Source organism: Athene noctua, chromosome 7, assembly GCF_965140245.1.
Source record: "Athene noctua chromosome 7, bAthNoc1.hap1.1, whole genome shotgun sequence".
NCBI lineage: Eukaryota > Metazoa > Chordata > Aves > Strigiformes > Strigidae > Athene > Athene noctua.
This window is the reverse complement of record NC_134043.1, coordinates 7,339,057-7,360,145: the sequence shown is the minus strand read 5'-3', so window position 1 is coordinate 7,360,145 and position 21,089 is coordinate 7,339,057. Positions and strand designations below refer to the sequence as shown.

Here is a 21,089-nt window from a genome sequence, read left to right as displayed (position 1 = left end):
GAACGTACATCTGTCTTTATCAGGGGAGAATTCTTCGGGCAGCAACTATTGTAACCAGACAAATTTAGATAAATAGAAATGCTGGCTGAGTAATCATTAATAATGTGTATTTGCATGTGTAAAAATTAATGTAGGAAAGTATTTAGTTGCCTAGTTTGCCTGTCAAGATTGTTTTATTGGTTTAAGTTAAAATACTTGGGAGAATGGGAATATGATGCAGTGAAATGTTTTAGGAAGAGTGATAGGACAATAAACCTAAGTGGTCTGATGGAGCTGTTTGAGACCTTTAAGTAGAAGAATCTATGACAAACCTGCCTACATTACCTTCTTAGTAACTAAGCTCAGAGTTCTAAGAGGTATTTTTTTACTATAAATACTTAAAGGAGTAAATTAGAAACAGTTTAAATTTAGGATACTGGTTTTAGTGTAAGAAAGAATTTTTTCAAAACATGTCCTTAGAACAGTAAATATTCTTTAAAGCAATCTAAATTTTGTTTGTTTTAAAAACATCTGAAGATTATGCACATTATTAGCCATATACATGCATTCTGTATATACTTTTTGGAACCCACTTTCTACATCTGCAGTCATATCTATTGATAGAATCAGAGTAATTTAAGGTCATTGTGAAAGATGAGGAATATTTGGAGTAATTTAAGGTCAATTTTGAAAGATGAGGAATATCTTGAATTTCTAAACTTCAGCTAGGACAGACTGTAAATGTTTTTAACATGTAATTAATATGGATTACATTTTCTTAGCTCCCTTTTCTTCATTGATTTTTGCCATTCAACCAGTCATTTCTATTTGTATATATAAAATATATGGCTTACTGTTAAAAGGATCTCAAATCAAATTGGCTTTATTTACTTCAGAATATTCTGAATCATGTTTATTATGGGAATCATAAGAAAGGAATAGACATTTCTAATAGAAGACTTATTTCCAAGTGGCTTGATTGAATTAAAGAATGCCCAGTGGAATTAAAACTCAATTAAGAACCGTTATTTCAGTATCCTTAGTGGAAAAAATGATTTTTCTTATTTCACAAAACTACCAGTCTGATTTATTTACAGCTGAGTGTTGTCGATCAGTTTGGAGTGTGGACATGTTTATTAATGCTGTGGTTTGTGGACGGCTATGCCAGTTTTGCTGTGAACTTTGTAAATTCTTTAAACCTGCCTCGTGAGAAGACTGAGAGGTGGATTTCCTTCTGGAAGAGGCCAGGTAGCCCACTGTGTTTCTCAAGAAAGCCCTTTCTTATAGCAGTTTATTGTTTTCTTATGGTGATACTGAATCTCCATGTACTGGTTAATGAACCAGCTGGGGCATGCTAATGAGCTGGTTCATATGAAACAGCTTACTCATATAAAAACAGCAAAACTAAAAGCCCTTTGAAATCTGTGGTTCAGAAGTATTAGCTAAGTGGTTTTTATTCCCCTGTCCCCAGAATCACTCTGCCTGTCCGGATTACTGTCAGGGGGTTTGGAGTAATTAGATGAGCAGATTTCAGTGTTTTGTCCATTGCCTGTCATCATTTAATCTTCAGAAGTATCCACAGTCTCCATCATGACCTCCAAGACACTGGAAGTGTCTCCTCTGAGAAGGATTAGGAGCTGTCTCCAATATTTCAGAACTCATAGTGTGGCAATCATGACATTTTACATATGCTTCTGTTGCACTGGGTACAGACTGAGTATAAAAACACTGATTGATTCCAAAATGTGAGCAAAATGGGATCATTTGGATATAAATATCTCAGGGCATGTATGTATGTGTGCATATATATATATTTGACAGCAAAGTTATACACATTCACAGATATATTCTTTTCCTTTTATTAAATAATTTATGATTTTTCTTAGTCAGATGTGCCTTAAAATATGAAGCAAAAAGGGGTATTTGTCTTGGCTTATCTTTTCTCCCATGCAGGTATTCCTGAGCTTGAGGATGCAGGTGTTGAAATGTTACTTTGATAGCATTGCCTTTCAGTAACACCCCGTCAGGACTTGGGACACATCCTCTCCTTTGATTAAACACTTAGGGCAGCAGCATCTTCCGTCAATATTTAGTAAGTTGGGGGATGTCAGGTGCTATCACGATGAACCTAAGTGTGACCTAAATTGAACTGAAAGTAGATTGAAGCAGGAATGGCTTTTTATCTTCTTGAGTTGTGTTTGAAGTTATGATCATTCTTTGAAGCATATTTAAATTAATAACCATGGCATTTTCTTGACAATGCTGGTAGAGATAATGTGGGATTTCCATTATTCTGACCTGGTTTTCTATCATTTTCTAGTTACAGTGAGGATGATGAATGAACATCGCCAAGAAACAGTATTTTAAAACATTAGTTTTGCCATGTTGGTGACACATGAACAAAGATGATTACCGGTGCTGATGTTTAATTTAAAACTGTCTAAAAATTTGTACTTGACCCCTTTATATCAAGGTGAACTTGAGGCATGCTTAGCTTATGCAGGTTTCCCAGGCAGTCATGACAACAGTGTGTTAGATTTATTTTGCAGGCTAAATGATCATTTTATATATTCACTAGAACCACTCAGGGCTACAAATGAGAACTCTTTCCAGTTGAATTTTCATGCAAATATCTTTATTTGTAGTGTAAAACATTAGAACAGCTAGGTACTCTTGTGTAAATTAGTAGCACTGTTTATAAATATCTCTGCAATTGAAAGCAGCAGAAGTACCAGATGTGTAATTACATTAGCACAGATATTCTACAGAAAGCTGCTTCTGTGAAACAGAAACAAGCTTAATGTGAAAATCTTTGCTTTTGAGAGTAGGCATGCTATGCACATCATTAACCTGTTAATTAAATCTATTAAGGGCTGCATTTTCTGAGGCCTTGTTAAATGATTACTTATGTGTAAGAACGTTTGTTTTTAAAAATCTTCATTTGCAAAGTGTGAACTAACATTGTAAAGGCAGATGCATATGTTTGGATGTAAAATATGTGTACAGCACATGTGCATCTGTAACTGATACTTTTCCATATTATCATTCTTTTACTTCAAAAAGTTATATGGCAACAGTGACCAGATTTCCAAGTTCAAAATTGTTCATCTCTGCTCAACAAACAGCCCCAGCAGAAACCCTGAGTGCTCCCTGCTACATTTCTTAGCGGTTTTCAAAAGAAACATGGGTCTGTGCTAGCAAAGTAACCATCAGGATATATGTTCTCGGCTGTTTAAACATCTTGAAGGATGTGGTTTTATCTCTTGTGCTGAAGCTTGTGAAAAGTGCATGTCCGTTAGGATTTCAGTGATAGCTGAAGACTATTCAGAAATATGTAACCAGTATAAATTCAGAATAATGCAAGCAAAGCACCTGCCAAAAAGGTAGTGAAGATCTACCAGTATTGTAAGGCTGACCTCCGAATATTGATGTTTGAACACTTCCATCTTAATATTATTGGAACTGACATTCTATTTTCAGTTTTCTTTATTTCAGCAGTGTAGATATTAAAAAGAAAAAAGAATCCCAACCCCTGTCCTTTCCCCTAAATGTGCTTGTTCCCACCTGGGACCATGGGTTAGCACTCTGCCTGCTGCAGGACTTGCAACTCTTGGACTTGTCTTAATGTACTGACACAGATTTATGGCTGAAACTAAGGTACGCTCTTCTTTGTTTATCCTTAGAGTCTTACTGTCTTTTGCTCCAAGGAATCTAACTCATCTGGAAAAGGAAAAAGCTAAATTAAAGAATAACAGTAGTAGAAAATTGCTGTTTATGTTGTAATGCTTTATTGCCCTGGTTCTAGGTTTCGTTGCTCTCATTTGGGAGGTAGGTTTGCAGAGAAGCACTGCAGCAGAGGGGTTATTTCTCTGGATGGGGTGTAGTTGAATGCCATGTTCTGCTGTCCAGCAAATAAGTATGTCTAGTGTGCTATTTTAAAAAGAAACAAACAAAAAGTTCAAAAGCATCAGGGGATAATACAACCTCTTCATAAGATCCCTGGATCTCAGCCTGGCCTGATGCACAGATCTTAATCTGACAATATTTTGCTTTCACTCACCTGCATGTGTAGTCGGTTGGAACAATGCCTGGTAAAATATGCCTCCAGATGGGATGGAGATTTTTCTTTCTTCACATACCTATTTAGATACACTATGCTTACTTACATTTTGTAATTCTTGTCACAAGATTCCAAAGATTTTTCTGATGTTAACACCTGCAAGTCTGAACAAGGTAATGTGATCATGTTTTCTGAGTGCAAACTCAAGTCTTCTAGTTATTTTCTTCTGGACCTTGCAATCAAGCAGCTGAATTTATCATGTGATGGGACATTATTTCAGTTTGAAAATTGATGTCTTTGTCATTACCTTCCTTTGACATTCCCCCCCCCCCCCAATTTGAATTTTTTTGAATTGGATGTAGTTATTTATGTTTCGGGGGGTGATTTTTGTTTGTTTGTTTGTTTTTAGTATTTGTTGTATGCCTGTTATTCTTCCCTGAAGTGAAAACCACTTGCATCTTAAAGCCCTTCATCCTGATTTACACTGTCTGGAAACTTAAGCTCTTTGGCCCTCTTAAATCGATTAGATGCTGCTCAACGCTGAGCCATTCCTCCTGTCAGCAGCCTGTGCTCACAGCCTCTGCAAGACGAGCAGATTGATTTACTGCTGGAGAACACTTATCATTCCAAACTTTGGCATAGATGCTTGTATTGTTTATTCCTGCACAGCTGTTTCCAAGTGTTGCAGAGAATTGTGCTTCTCCCAAATACTTTTCCACTAAAATTTGGAGCATTTACGTCAAGTGCTCAGAGTAAATGGAAATTTAATTACAAATAATTAAAAGTGGATAATTAAATATGGACTGTAAATAAAAAAAAGATAAAATGCCCAGTAAAAGCAGTTTGTATAGTTCCACAACAACCTCTGTCCAGTTTTTATAAAATTGATTGTGCACATAGTTAAAAATAGTACTTTTCACATGAATTAATTATGCTGTCTGTTGCCAGGGAATTGTTATCATCAGTGTTCTCCATCTATGCAGAAATACTAATTAGTAGCAATTTGGGCACCATGGGAAATCCTGTCCATTGTATAGCTCGTCTATAATGCTTATTAAGAATAATGACTGTCTGGCCCATACAATTGAGAAGGTATTTCTGTATAAGTACATGGTGCCTGTATTTTACTATCTGCCTTTTCTTTTCTGTTCCAAGAGCTTTGGGCAGCCCCACTTCAGCTCTGGAGCAAGGGGGAGTACCCATGGGCAGAGAAGCTGCTCAGCTGAGGCTCATCAGAGGTCCCACCTGGAGAATATCCCATTGTAACACATCTGTAACACATCTGTAGATATGTACAGGTCAGCTTGGCAGAAGGCTGAGGGGGAGTTAATGCAGTTCCATTTAACCCCAGCCAGGCTTGGTAGCACCTCTGTGTGCAATTCTGGATTTTGATTCCTTCACCGTGGCATATTGATTGCTGTAGTATCTGAAAAAGTATACTGGCTTCTGTGCTGTAGTGAGTTATAAAATATGTAAGTTGGGAATAGCATGAAGCTGAGCAGAAAAAATGTAGTTCTCCCTTAAAATGATGTCTGGAGAGGGATGCAAACATTACTGTGATTACATGCATGTGAAGTAAATTCTGATACTTTGGTTTTACAGGTGTGCAGATTGCTGTATTATTTCACAACTCTTTGTATGAGACAGTTTTTTTTTGTGAAAAAAATTATTTAAATTTTTAAAGTTTCGAAAAACAGCACGTTGCTATTATTTTAATGGACAAGTATAATTTAAGCTTCATGAAAGAGTAAGAAAATTAGAAACCGCAGTTGTCACAACTCAGAAGAAGGGATGGCAGTGTCTTTGATGTCTGCCAGGTAATGAGTTATTGTAGAATTAAGTGTTCTCTGTGTGTCTTGGAGCTTGAATACCAAGCAGGTGTTGAACCGATGCTTCCCCCCAGCTGCCCCACCAAGACCCTCTCCCAGAGCAGTGGACCTTGGCCAACAAAATTCCTGGTGTGGTTCCCTTAGGAGCGCGTCAGTGCTCATCTTGAGGTTGTTTGGAAAGGTTTGTTGTGGAGATGTGAATGGGATGGTCTCTTCTAGAGCTGAGTGTGTTGCCCTGGAGTGATCCTAACCAGTGCCGGGCTCTCAGCAGGAAGGTGGACCTGGAGTGAAACTTGGGCTTTGCATGCTGGAAAAATGATTTGAAGTGACTGCCTATGTGAAGGGCGACAAGGGGAATCCAGTGTATGGAAAAGCTGAGGAAGCCTTGTGCAAAGCTTGCTGGTGTAAAACCAGCAGTGTAAGGACCTGTATACAATTGGAGCGGGCCTTCTGAATCCCCCAGTTCCTACAGGCAAATACGAAATAATCCCAGTCACAAATATATCAAGCTCCCTTCTGCTTTCCTGCAAATATCAGAATAGAACTCCTCAACCTCTTACCTGGTTGTGTTTGGAGGGATCTGAGCTTTCTTGTGGTCTGGGGAGAAGATTTAAATGCAAATAGAGAGGACTCTGGAGATCAGAAGAAGGTATCGTTGAGATGGGTGTCCACCAACACCCATGTATCTCTTGAGGTTCCCCACTAAGCCATGTGGTGTGTTGCAGGAGATGCCATGTAACTGGTGTTGTATTGATTCTGGATGTTTTTCACAGGGGAATAACAGGTCCCGTTGGGGAATATAAGTCCCGAAGTCAAGGTGGAGTGAAAGAAGAAACATTTATCAGTTGCTTTTTCTATTAAGGTTACAGTTACAAACACCTTATAAAGGCCATTATGTTTTAAAAGGAATCCGTTATCATAGATGTTTGGAATTTTAAAAAGGTCAGAGTTTAATTATAACTATCTATAATCCATTACTGAGATGTTTTTAATCTCATATGTAGTAAACTACTCGTAGTTGTAATCTACTGATAACATCTATTTATACTTTTTGTTTTTATAGTATACATAAATTTATATACATTATGGCTTTGTCTCCTAATGTCAGCTGCTATCAGGGCAAGAAACCTGTTTTCGTGAACCCTCAAAATGTGTCAGATGAGTATTACAGAAATGTTTTGGAATATGTGGGTTGGTTTTTATTTTTTTTTTTTTTATTTTTTAACTGAGAGTTGAAAGAAAAGAATATTTTTCCCTGAGCTGTCTCCAGGGTGTGGGCACATGATTGAGTAGCTCAGCTAATGCAGTTTACATTAGTGCTTAATATTGAGAAGTCCTGCCTTCAAGTGCCAAGGGGTTAGTAAATCACTGAATTTTCATAAACAGCAGTGTTCATTACATTTTCCTGCAGAATGTCTTTCTTGCTGGAGTGTGTCTTGAGTGTTACCGCATGTGGGTAATAAGGGGAAAACCTGAAATGTAAAATTGGAACAAACTGCTGCATGGCTATAAGTCACTAAGCTTCACTTTTATTCAGATCTAAAATAAGATGAATAACTAAGCTGCTGAATTACTCATTTGTGTAGGTCATGACAGTTTAAAAAAGAGCTGCAGGTATTTAAAATTAATCCCAGGAATCAGAGGAATTTTATACACCCTGTGTGATACATTGCAAATAGTACAATAGTCCTTTATTTTGTATAGCATCTTTCATATAGATTATAGTAGAAGGTGTTTTACTGAATTGCTGTTAATAAATAGCAAAATAATTGGGATAGTTAAGTGCAGGCAAGGAAGAAAAAGCTGTATTTTGGATGAGATGTGGCAGTGGATGCAGGCTAGGTATACAGAAGGGCTCTTCCAGAAAGCAGAGGAGTGGGCAGTTATGCTAACAATAGCTATACTAATATTACTTTGTAATATAAAATACCTAAACTTATCAGATCTGGTATCCTAGACTCTGTATGGAGTTGGTCCCAAAGATTTTAATCTGATTAGTCTGCAAGAAAAAATGTGACTGGACTGAGTACACTGACATGGATGGAGCATAATATGCAAATGATATGACTTTCATCAGCATGGTAAGATCTTTGTCCAAATCATTAGAAATATTTTTCTTGGCATAATATTGAATGTCTTTGCGTCATGCCCCCAAAAATAGTGGTGAGAAAATATATGGTAGTTTTTACGGTTTGGTTCATAATACATAAATATATGTCCAAGTCTCATAAAAAATGCATCATTCTCATAAAATTGCATAAAAATTACATAAATCTCAACTTGTCATAAAATAATCAGTTCTGAGGGAACCGATTCAGTGGAACTTATTTTTTACCACTGTTAATAATAGTTAAGACTAATCGGTTGTAATGCCATTAGGAATAAAGCTTGTGTTTTGTTTGAGTCAGTCGTTACCTGTTCTCAGAAAGAGCAGGATGAGTTGGAGCTCTCCATTTCATATAAACATGCTCCGGTGGAAGGATGCTAGAATGACATCCAGAGTGGTTATATGATGTTTCAAGCAGAAGTATTCAGTGAAAGTGGACACTGCAGTGATCATCTGGAGTCATGGTCACATCTGGCGGAGTTATTCTTCAGCCAGACGTTAATGAAGTCATATGTCTCTGTTACGATATTTGGGGATCTTTGTCTAAGAATTAGGAGATTCTGTTTAAAATCAAATTGTTAAGGTCTAGAACAATTGCTTCTAAATTTGATACTTAAAGACAAATTAAAAAGTGTAAAAATAGGAGGACTATTCCGGTGATTGTCCATTAATTTTTTTCACTGCTCCTTCACTGTTTTATGTATCAGATGTGAATTGAATCATATCTATTACCTGTTTGAAATAAATTACTAACACAATACACTATTTAACTGATTGCTGATCTTTACCGAAGTTTGCAAATTAGTACATAGCTACAGGGACATAATAATTGTGGAAGATGCTTATTGTTGAATGAATTCTCAGATGGTGAAATGGTTGCAATTAAGCTAAATGTTACATTGAACAGAGCATAATTATTGTAGCAGTCCTTATTAAGCAATAACATACTTATTAAGCAGCTCTTATTGGGATTTCTATTTTAGATTTGATGTTTAGTGGTGTTTCATTTTGTCTGTAATATATAATTATTGTCTGAATAGTCTGCTTGCCTTACGCTTCTGTGACCTGTGTGTCAAAGAGCAGATGTCACTGTATCCGTTCAGACATAATTATTGCATAGTTGTAGGTAGGTCTTGCAGGCAAGAAGAGCAAATCAGTGCACACTACATCATTTAAACTACAGTTATTGTGTTATTGCATGCTTTTAACAGAATTAGAGAAGCTGCATGGAATGATAGTATTGTATTCTTTCTGGCTGATAGAAAATGGCAAAGAGAACAATTTGTAGTTTTTCTTTATGATATAGAACAATACACTATTAATATAGTAATTAATATTAATATTATTAATATTACTATAAAATATAGAATATTATACTAGAGGATATATTTATTATCTTGATTTATTAATCCCTTTGATGTCACTATTGTAGTGTTATAGATGTTGTGTAAGAGACAGCGGGATGTCTTTGTTTTCAACAAAGACATCCCACTGTCTTACAATTTTTGCACAAGTCAGCAAGCTTTTGGAAATAGTGATTTGATTGAATTTCTCTTTGGTTTGTTTGACTAATGGATTTATTTGTGCTGTTGTATGTTCCTTGGTACTTTCCAGATATCAGTGGTGTTTTTTAGTGAAAAACTTTTTTTGACATCTTAGTGGACAAAGCCTTACTTTCCTTTGTGGAGCAATTCAGGTTGGAAAGGACCATGGGTTCTGGTTGAACTTCCTGCTTGGTGCAGGTTGACCATTGAATTCATACCAGGTTGCTTAGGGCTTTGCTTAATCAGATCTTGAAATCCTCCAAGGATGAGATTCTGCTGTCCCTTGGGCAGCCTGTTCCAAGGGTCACCCTCATAGGGATGAGGTTTTTCCTTATATCCAGCTGGGAGCTCCCCTATATCAATGTACGTCCACAGTCTGTTCTCCCTCCTGTGTCCTGCTGTGATGCGATCAAACGTCCATCCAGCATCTCATGAGGTTAAAATAGTTAGGAGACATACAGTATCTGTCATTTATCTTCAGCTTTTTGTACTTTCTGTAGACAGATCACTGTGAAATATATTTCATTTTCTTTAGTCTTCTGCTTTAATTACCAGTAGCCTCCCATTGTAAAGCATCTTTCTGAAGTTCGGGCTTTTGATGCCTAAATTCCAGAGGGTTTTTAATAAAATGTAGTTAATATTATTATTCACATTGTGCTGAGCTGTTTCTTCTAACTGTCTCAGATTTATAGGAAAGTGTAAATTTAACATGACTAAAAATAATTAAATTCTAATTACAAAGCAGACTATTGACTAGGAAGTATTTATATCCTTCTCCTCATTTAAGCTACAGAACAGGATATTTAACTAAACAATGAAACATTGTGGGTAAGTTTACTGTCGTGTCCTGAAGAGATCATCAGGAAGAGGGAAAAAAAAAATCTATGGTAAGGTGATTTGCATCTGGTTTTTAACCTTATTTTTCATGCTTTTTTATTTTTATGCCAAGAGCAGACTACATTTTTAGCATGTTTGCCAGGGAATAATTGCCAATTGTGATGTGTCTAACGATAGTGTAATTACTTGAGTCCTTGCTTACTCTTTTTTGTGGTAATTTTTCATTCAAAATTCATGTCTGACATTAAATAATGGCTGCTTCTGGTTTCTGCTGCGTGTGTCTCTATCCCGTTAATGTAAGGACTGGTAAATCTGTAGCTACTACATAGAGTACTTCAAAGCAACACCCAGAAATGTATAAGAAGTACTAAGGAGATGAGTTCTGTCCAGTAGTGCAAGAGCAGTGGCAGGTTTGGTGAGTGTAATTTGGCCAGTCCTCTGCTGCAACTGCTTTGTATTAATCCATGGGAGAATTCTAATGCTATTTTTAATGCTGTTTGCTATCCTAAGATGTAAGTAGTAAATCCTTGATTGGTGTAATCTGTTTCAAGGTCTTATTAGTGAGTAAAATACCATTATGCTCAATGTTTAAGTGAAGCAGTATTACTCTTGGGTTTTTGCTTTAAAACCACACTTTTCCTGAGCTGAAACTTCCACACCTCAAAGTTAAGCTGCATTTGCTGAACTGCTGCAGAGAAATGAATGCTGGAAGAAGCTCAAGATACAACGACATTGCAATGCTTAGTTACTTTCCTCTGCTAAATAAAAATCACCTAGTACTTGAGGTTGGAATTTTGACTCTTATTTTTAGGAAGATGACAGTATATATATATATAATGATGTCTGGTTTTGAATCTTGTTGGCATTTGTATAAGAATACTCTTCTAGATCAAGGTGAAGTAGCAAGGATGAACATTTAAATTGTCAGTGGACCTCTTCATGTAACTGGACTTCAAACTCGTATTTAAAGATTTCTTTTTCTAAATATTCATTTTTTTTGAGCACATTGGATTCTGTTGAAAGCCTGTTGTTAGTACAGTTTGTAGAGCACAGCACCGTTTGATGGCTTTTCCCGTTCAAGTTATGTGTCACGGCTGAGGCCTTACCTTGGGCTGATACCTTTTGCTGTGAAACAGAGGCACAAAGGGGACAAAGATTTTTCACATAGCCTGAAGAATTCAACAAAAGCTGGAGCTGCTGGTGACTCTGAAAACCCCTCTTGCCTCCTGCCTGTCCACCATGGGAGAAGGTGCCAGACCAAGGGCAGAGTTGCAGTCCTGGCCTGGAGGATGAGGGAGGAGGAGCACCCACAGAAGGGACATGGCGAGAGCATGGGATGTGTTGGAGGAGAAGCTTAGCTATATCCAATTCCTATTTATTTATTAGTGATGAAAAAAGAACAGGATTTTTAATTTATTTTTATTTTTTATTACACAATGTCAAGCCCCTGGCTCTGGAGTATATGGCTCTATTCATGAAGAAAAAACAATGGGTTCACCAACAAAACTGCCATCAGCTGAAGAAATACCTGGTATTATAATTGCAGCTATTATGGGGCTAGTTTTGGTTTTTATGTGTGTGTTTTGATTTTGTAGTGTAAGCATGAAACTGATTCCGGTAGTTTTAAAATCAATTTAAAAAAATTTGACTGCAGTAGCATTTCTTAATATAAATCAACCTATTTATTGTGGTTCATTTTCTGCCTTGAAAAAATACGGAAGATAGGGTAGTTGCAGTGTATTTTCAAGCGAGAATTATATATGCAGTGTTCTTACCGGGTGAAATGGCTTTGTTATGAGGTATTGGAAAGTTTTTAAACTTAGAAATGAGATGAGACCCTCTTGAGACATGATCATCAAAATCCCTTTAATATCTTAAAATTCAGCCTCAGTGCTTTTCTCTACCTTTTCTTCCAGTTTGTAAGCAATTTTGTACTTTATAACCCTCAAATTATTTTTTTGGCTTGGTGGATTTTTCTTGAACAATATTGTCACAGAAGAATCTTTCTATTTAGCTGTTTCTGATTACATTCACTTGCAAATCCTCAAATAAGGTTCATACGATTACGTAGATATATTCATGTGCTCCAGAACTAAAAGTGACATTGCCGGGTTTAATTTTCATTTAATCTCTTCCTGAATGACTAGCTTTACAACCTCTTATAGTGCCACGTGCTACAAACAGAAATGACTCCCACGATGTACATCCCTGGGTAATTAGAAATCGATGCACGTGAGGGGCCTTCTCTGCTGTCAGGGCTCTGCTCTCAGAGCAGCGCCCGGCGGGACCTATCCTGCAGCACATACACTGTCACACCAAGTCAGTTCCTCCATTTCAAACTCCTATTAAGAGTATGTTCTTATTTTCATAGTATTTATCCACACTGTTTTATCACTGCGGATGATGATTCAGCTGCTTCCCAGTGCAGTTTATTCCATTGACTAATTGCTCTATTAAGACTGTTTTCCTCTTATCTAACTTGACTTTCTTTTCCTATTAGATTATTGTTCCTTTATGATCATTTTTATATCCATTTGTACAAGTGAAATTAAATATTCATATTTCCTCAGGCTTTGGGATGCATTTTACTGCTACAGAAATGTGCCTGGCCTGCCTTTAATTTGAGATGTTGTGGGGCGTTTTTTTTTTTTCCCCCTGCTAGTTTCTCCATGTGGTCTAGTGATGCGAGTACACTGGGAGGAGAAGTGACTTGCAGCCTTTAGGAAGCATTTAACCAATTTTAGGGTCCACCTGATAGTTACTTTTTAATACATTGCAGGGTATGGTTTGGATGCTACTGGGTGTCAGGACAGATCTGTGGCAGGGGTATTGCATGGCATTTCTCAACATCCCTTCTTTTGCAGGTCACTGGGGCCGGTGTGTTGGTGACTGTGGCTCGGGGGGCGTCCGGAGTCGGGCTGTCTGGTGCACCCATGTAGAGGGCTGGACAACGTACCACGCGAACTGCAACCAGAAGGACAAACCTGAAAGCCAGAGGAGGTGCTTTAAAGTCTGCGACTGGCACCTGGAGCTGTTCGAGTGGGAGGTTTCGGGATGGGAAAGGTGTGGGCTCGTCCCCTTTGCTGGCAGTGAGGTGGGAGCTGGGTCTTGTGTCACTGCCCAGCATGGACTGCAGCGCCGGAGCATCCACTGCCTCCAGAAGCTGAACAGAACCGTTGTCACCAACGAAATATGTGAGTATTTCGCGCCACAGCCACCCGCTGAGCAAGCCTGCCTGGTGCCCTGCCCACGGGACTGCGTTGTGTCTGAGTTCTCCAGCTGGTCTGAGTGTGGCACAGGCTGCGCCAAGAGCTTGCAGCACCGGACGCGGGCAGTCATCGCTCCTCCTCTCTATGGGGGTGCCCCGTGCCCAAATCTGACAGAATCCAGAGCCTGTGGCGCTCCCGCCTGTCCTCTCGGAGAGGAGGAGCACACCTACAGCCTCCGAGTGGGGTCTTGGGGTGAATGCCAGCTGCCCCATCCTAAAGACGTCGGCCTGGCAGGGAGGACTATGCAGGATTTGGGTTCGGACTCTGGAGAGCGAAGCACGTCTGGACTTCAAAGCTATAAACCCCACCACCGTCCCCGGGAGGTGGAGATCGGTTACCAAACCAGGCAGGTCAGGTGTGTAAGGAGTGATGGAAAAAACACAGCGCTGAGGTAAGGGTGCTTCATCTTTTCTTTGATCCCCAGTGGATTTGTTTGACAGAGCGCTTGGTCTGTGTGGCAGCAGCACAGCAAACGCGCTCCCGTTCTTGAGTTTTAAATGCAAATTTTTATGTGTTTTCTTTATAGTCTTTTTTTTTTTTTTGATTTAATTCCCTTCTTGTAAAGCTAGCATATGCTGAATATTTTGCATTCTTCTACGATTTGTGACTGTTTAATTCATTTTATGTTTTTAATAATTCTCATCTGGGTTTTTTGTTGTTTTGAGGAAACATCGAGGAAATGGAATTATATATCATTTCGTACTGTTGCTGGGCCCTGGCTGTGGGAGAGGGAGGTTTCATTCTCAGTCATGTACTGCATATATTTGGCAGAAGTGGCTAAAAATTCCACGAACTTAAACTCCTTCATTCTTACAAATCAGCACTGGAAAAAATGAGTCTGAAAAGTTTGGCCTTGTGAGTTTGCTAGAAGGTTTTTCTTGTAAGGATAGATCAGTAAGTAAACCTGTGATTGTTCTCCTGCTTACTGAGGAGCCTTCTTGTCTGGGTGTAACTTTTAGATGCTGATACCAGATACATGACTTTCTTTTCTCTCTTGTCCTCATGTGTTTTATAGAACGATTTCTCTTAGTTTATGTAGGTTGCTTTGCTGTAATTCAAATGTGAAGGTTACAGTAATGTGCAGCAAATAATGGAAAGATTTATTCTCTCAATTTCTTGCATTTCAATTTAAGCTATCTAAGCTCTGCCATTTGACTTCAGGTCGGATTTGATCAGGTGCCAGGAGCTATAGATGACTGGGAAATTGAGTGAGCTCTGAGAAAATCAAGGTTTCCAGATAACTTCTCATGTTCTGTTTTTGAAGGATATTAGAAGTTCTTGAAAAATCCTGCCCCTGAATTTTGCAGAAATCAGTATGTTTCTCAGTAATCTATAGCTCCTGGCACCTGCAAAAACTGCAATGGCAGAGAGAAGGGGTTATTTTATGTCCAATTCTCTACCCCTGTTAATGTCTGCAGTGGTTTTGCACACATACTGAGGTGAAAATATACATTCTAACCTTTTTCTTACCCCCTCCTCTTACACCTGTATAGCAAAGTACGGATTTTTTTTATTGGTTGGAAAAAAGTCAAGCTTTGAACGGTTTGAGCAGTTTCCAACATCTTGACTTTATTACTTGTCTCTAAATATATGCTGATTCTAAATATACAGATTTTATGCTCATGTAGCTGCTTGACTTTAATGGAGTCACTTATGATTTATGCTGCCGTGCGACCAGCAGCAGGTTTATGTCTGCTAACACTTGTTATCTGTTCTTCTGCCTCTTGTATCTCATTCCTTATCAGGGGCTCTGGGAAGGAGATCCTGACTTTGTTAAAATTTCACTCACTCTGCCCTCACATGCTCACTGCTATATTCACTGTAAGGATAGGTAATGGAAGACACTGATTCTATAAATGTTTTCTCTTTGTTGTGCTGCTTTGTAAGTTATACATTGAATTTCTAGATGACAGTGCAGAGGGTTCTGGGAGCTTTAGTTTTAGTGACTCTACCCTTGATCGAGCTGTCTTCTTCCGTGCTCCTTTCTGGGTTTTTTTTGCTGATCCAGCCCCTTTTTTGGGAGTGTACAACTCCATTAGCTGCCTCCTGGCAGACTTTTTTTGCTGAGACTGGGTCTCAGATTTACTGCAGAGAGCTGAGTCTGACCCATCCCTTACTCTTACTCCAAATACAAGAGGAAAGCTCATTGATTGCATAGAGGAAAAAAGGTCACATCATATTACAGTGTCCAGGTAGTCACACACTTTTCTATTTTCCTTTTGGACCTAAAATCCAAACCTAAAAATCCAGCCAAAAATTGAATCTGTGTTTAATTAATGAGCCAGAGTGTCACTGATATCAAATACAACGACTCTCTTTAAGCATCCCACAGTAATGTCCTCCTCGCTTTGTTGTACAGCATATTTGCTGCCATTCTTCTGAAGAATGGACCCGATCGTGCAGATGTCGCTTTACAAGAGTGATGCTATTTTGGCTACTGATAAAGAAGAGTAAATGCATTTGCATAACCCTGTAGTGGGGTTTGGCAGGCAGCCAAACATCTGCTGTAAAACTGGAAAGAAGTGCCTTTTTTGTGCTTTTTCATTTTCCTGGCTGAGGTTTCCTATTTCGACTAACACTGTCGAGTAAGTACCAGTGAGAGATACAAATTTAATTTCTGGAAAACTGAGGCGAGAGAGAGGGAGTATCCCAAGACGTGCTTCAACAGCGTGCTCTGAGCTGCTGCTCTGCCAGGGCTTTGCCACCGCGCTGCCTCCCGCCGCCGCCGGGTTCTTGCAGGGAAGCGGCTGATAACTGGAGCGGTCAGCTAACCGCCACATGAGGAGAGCAACTCTATGCTCATCTCGCCTCCTAATTGGTAACGCAATGACAAAGATGCCTACTTTATTATCAAGGTTGTTTAATTTACTGGTGTCTAATCTCAGCTCTGCAGAGCAGCCAGCGAGACCGGTGAGCAGCAGCAGCCACTGTGCTCACCGACAGGAGAGGGTACCTGGTACACTTCTCAGCATGAAAGAACTATCTTTTGCCAAAAATTGGATTTTGGTGGGCTTGGGTGCAAGCTGTTTTCTAAAGACTAAAAGATTGATCACATTCACTTCTTACAGATGCTGGATTACCGGCAGGACTTTCATTTTGGCCTCCTCCTGAAGAAGTTTGCAATTGATTGGACTGGCAGATGGGGCATCCTTTCTCTTGTGAAATAGGTAGCAGCAGTGGGAAATGTGCCTGATACTTGTTTTCAGTTTTTAATTGATGCTTAAGTTATGCTGTTGAACCCTGCAAAAAGGATCCTTTGGTTTTACAGTGAACCCTCAGGTAGGAGCTGAAAAATGTTTTGCATTATAAGGAAAGTATTTTTTTCATTTAATTTGCCCTACGAAGATCTGTGTGCCCGTAGCAGCCTTAAAGGTGCAAGCAAAAATCCTAGCAATTTTCAAGGTAAAAACCGTAAACAGGGATTTCTTGGAGAGGAGAACAAGCACATGGAATACTGGACATGCTGTATCAGGGAAACAGAGTTTTCTGGATGAAATATTTTTCAGTCTGGAGGTTCTATGTTTGTCAAAATGGAAGAAGGGAAGAAAGGAAGAAGAAAGGAACAGACCTTTTTGAAAACGCTTGAAGACAGTTGAACATCAGAACATCAATAGACTTTGAGACAGGTTCATTTCTGCTCAGAAACAATTTTGGTGTAGAAACCTTATATTTGTGAAAATTAAGGAATAACAACAAAATAGAATGATTTTATGGATCTGATTTGAAGCTTTTAAAGATCCTGTTTTAAAAAGCTGGACTTTTTTTTTGCATACTATTTCAGATAGAATTCAGATTTCATCGTTTCAGAAAATAGTTTGAGTTTTGCATTAAATCTCATATCCAGTAACAAATTTAGACATAAGCACTTCCCTGCATTAAAAAGAAAAATCTCTGAAAAAGTTGCAAGACATATGTGGTATAACTTCTGCTCTTTTTGGTTTTCTGTCTTGTAAAAATCTACTGAATAATGAGACAAAGGCACTTTTGTTCCTTTTTTTTTTCATTAAAAAAATAATTATTCAGCATAGGCACTAAATTGTGATTTAGTGAAATGAGTACCCATAGATAGACATTGAAATTCTGAATAAATTTAACCTGATTTTCTAACCTGATTTGTGTGCTCACTAAACATATTAAGTTAATGTCAGGAGCAAAGAGGTTTAGGGGTTTTTTATTAATATTTTTGGGATTATAAGTCTTTTTAGATACTTATTTCTTAAACTCTTAATTCTACAAGTAAGATGACAACAATGATATAATAGAATTGGATTTGGTTTTCTGTTTACTATGCTTTTGTAAGTGAGAATTCAGGTCAAACTCAGTCAAGGGATAACCCATCCGTCAAGGCTGAGGTAGAGCAGCATTCCGCTCTTTTGTTTGCCTCTGTAATTTGAATTTCCATTATCCATTTCCTAGTGGATTGTGCTTAACCACTGTGCTGTTGTATGGTTTTAGGAAAAAATTATTTGCGGTTTCTAGTATTGACATTCTTCTATTCTCTGGATGAATACAAAATTTTGCAGTCCAGAGGTGGAAACGAGGCGCTGTAATATCCTATCTGATAGTTATGATTCTGATCGGGGAGAGGAGATGCGTGTTCATATTCCTTCCAGCAGATACAGGAATCAAGCCTCAGTGCTCAGGCTTGAACACAAATCCCTGGGCTATTGGATAAGAAGGAGATTTTATTTTCTAGTGTTCTCATAGAAAGTTTTGTCTCATTTGCTTTGCTTTTATTAAAAGCACATGAAACAAAGGAACAGTGGCTGCTTTTTTCATTTCAGTAAGTAACATTTTAGAAACAGTGTCCAATAATAAATGGGTTTTTTCTTCTGTTTTCAAATTGTGTTGAAAGCCAGCTGCTTCTGTAGCCCTAAGATTTCAGTGGCTGCCTAGGTAGTGCAAATGTAAGTCAGCATTTGTTTGTAATTGAAACAGAGGATCTGGTGCATTAAGTTTTGGAGACGTTAAAACAGACATCTTAGACACCAAAGCTCTGTGTTTGTTTGGATTACAGGTCTCCCAGAAATCTTTCCCTTTGGTCAGTTGTATGGCAGGCAAATATTCCCTGTCTTCCTTACCACCCTGGTGCAGAAGGGACTGGTGGTGTTTCTTCTGCCAAAGAGGCCTCTACTGCACAGATTGAATATATGGTATTGCCAGCATCCAAAATAGCCCTGGCAGCCCTTGAGAACCCTAAAATTGTGAACACTTGAAAGTATGCCTGTTAACACTGTCTGCCAGTTTCCTGAGGGAAAAAAGTATTTGGATGCCGTTAGAAACATGGCAAGACTGTGTCCATTATTAGACCCTATTATCATTAGCCAAGTGCAAAGAGCAGGTAGCGTTTGTTTATTCCAGCAGCCTGTAAAGTTGGGTCATTGATTATAGAATAGGAGACGACTTTAGAAAAATGGTAAAAATGAAAATGTGTTGTTATCAGCATAGCATAGCTCACGTCAGGATTTTCTTGCATTACACTATGTGGATTTGAGCGTGTGTTCTCCAACCAGGCTTGGCACTTCTCAGGAACCTTCCTGGGCTGGTAGGAGAGAGCCTGGCTGTGGAGAGGTACCCTGCCCTCCTGGGGCTGCCTTCTGTACCAGCAGTGTGGGCATGGTGATAGCTTCTTAATGGGTCAGATTATTTTGGAGATGATCCTTTCAGTATAAAGGTCTCAACTATAGCCACCTGTCTCATCCTCTAATGTAAGAAAATGCATTCACCTTTCATTCTGAATGCATTGATACGGTTGAGAAAGGAAACCAGGGATAACTTCTGTGCTGTGTCCAACCTGATTTAATGATGCACTGCTCCTGGATGGTCTCGCTCCTTTTTCCCTGCTGATAGATGTGTTTCCACTCATCTCCTTGTGGTGGATGTGATGGTTGTGTCACTAAGGCATATGTAGCACAAGACACACTGAGCTGTTAGAAAATTTACTTTTCTTGTTTGGTGAGTTACTTTTTTGTCCAGTACAGAAAGTTGGTGTGGTTCAGCCTGGGGCCGTACAATTACTGTATCTTGTTGCGGAGTGTGTCTGGAGATGGAGAAGAGCAGTGCTGCTCTGTTGGCGGCAGCCTGCAGTTACACAGCCACGGGGGACGTAGAGTTGCACAGTAGGAGTGGCACACAGGGCAGCTTTTCCTCCTCCTCTTCTTGCTCCAGGACTACACAAGTGTAAAAGAGACATGAGTAGGCTTCATTTGTTTTAGTGTTTTTTTTTTTGTACGTGGTTTATTCCCCTTCATTACAAAAGAGAGTAAGAGGGCACTCTGCCACTTGAGTGAGTTAGGCTTCATGCTGCTGTTATCTGCTAATACATCCATTTTATACCACAGGCAGCATAAGGTACATTGTGAAACAATTCCTGTAGTTTTACAGATCAATCCAAGCATGTAACACAAGAAAAAAGCATTAATCACATAAGTATCCTACTATGTCACAGTTATTAGATTGAATCCAAAGAGGAAGATCTAACCTGATAGCTTAATATGTGGAAAGTTTGTTTAAAAACAGAGCTTAGGTAGTCTCTCCCATCCCTAAAACCTCCTTCCTCTCCCTACCGGTTGGGATACAGCCGCAGCAGCACAAATACACACCTGGTTTGCAGCCTCAGATCGGCAAGTGTCTCTCATGTCTGGGCTTTTTCTGTATTAGATTGTCCTAAATGCATCAGTGACATAAAAAACTGTGTCTGAATTTCATGGAAAAGCATGTTTTTTACATTTGTCTGTGTGTTGCTCGGTGTCACAGATAATTTGACTTTGAGGCTCTGAATGAGTAGGTACAAGTTAATTAGATTCGCTTTCTGTTGCGCCATTGCATGTAATTCTCCCTCAAAAAACATTTATTTGAGCAGAAAGATGGAAATCACCATCTTGACATCTTGTTCATCTTAAGGTCAATGAAGTTATCTCTTTAGCCTTTTATAGTAGGAGCAGTGGAAGGATTTTCAGGAAAGGAAACAGCTATTCAGTCTTTGCATACTTCAAAAGCTTTTGCAAATAGCAAGGATGATTGCTGGGCAGAGTGTTAGCATAGGTTTGAATCCATTAGGAAAGGTATTGTAGGTATTGTCTTGCTAAGAATTGGGGTTAGCAATATTCATTTTAAAGAAGACCCCAAAGCATATTTTTAAAGGCTTCATTTTGTTTGGTATTTCAGTAAAGATCAGGCAAGACTTAAATCTCCTTTGCGGTGGCACAACCCCAAAAATAAATTTGGGTTTTCATACTGGTATCTGAATGTAAAATTTTGGTGGCTCTCTGACTTGTGAGATCAGTTACCCTCCACGCTATGTTCTTAGATAAACTCTAGTTTTCTAGTACAATCAGTTAGGGCAGTGATTTGTATGTATTTGTCTATTTGTATTTTACCTACTCAAAAATGTGGAATTTTTGTTTCTGGTATATTGTGGCGCAGGTGGCTCACCTGATAACTTTTGAAAAAGTATTAAAAAGG

General features: G+C 38.7%; 1 protein-coding gene across 1 annotated transcript in view; it reads left to right on the top strand.

Annotated features, from left to right (window-relative positions):
- THSD7B (thrombospondin type 1 domain containing 7B) overlaps positions 1-21,089 on the top strand; it is a 370,637-nt gene that overhangs the window by 140,414 nt on the left and 209,134 nt on the right. The window contains exon 4 of the mRNA XM_074910342.1: positions 13,221-14,016. Within this exon, the coding sequence (XP_074766443.1) occupies positions 13,221-14,016 (796 nt within the window). The remainder of the gene's footprint in view (positions 1-13,220; positions 14,017-21,089) is intronic.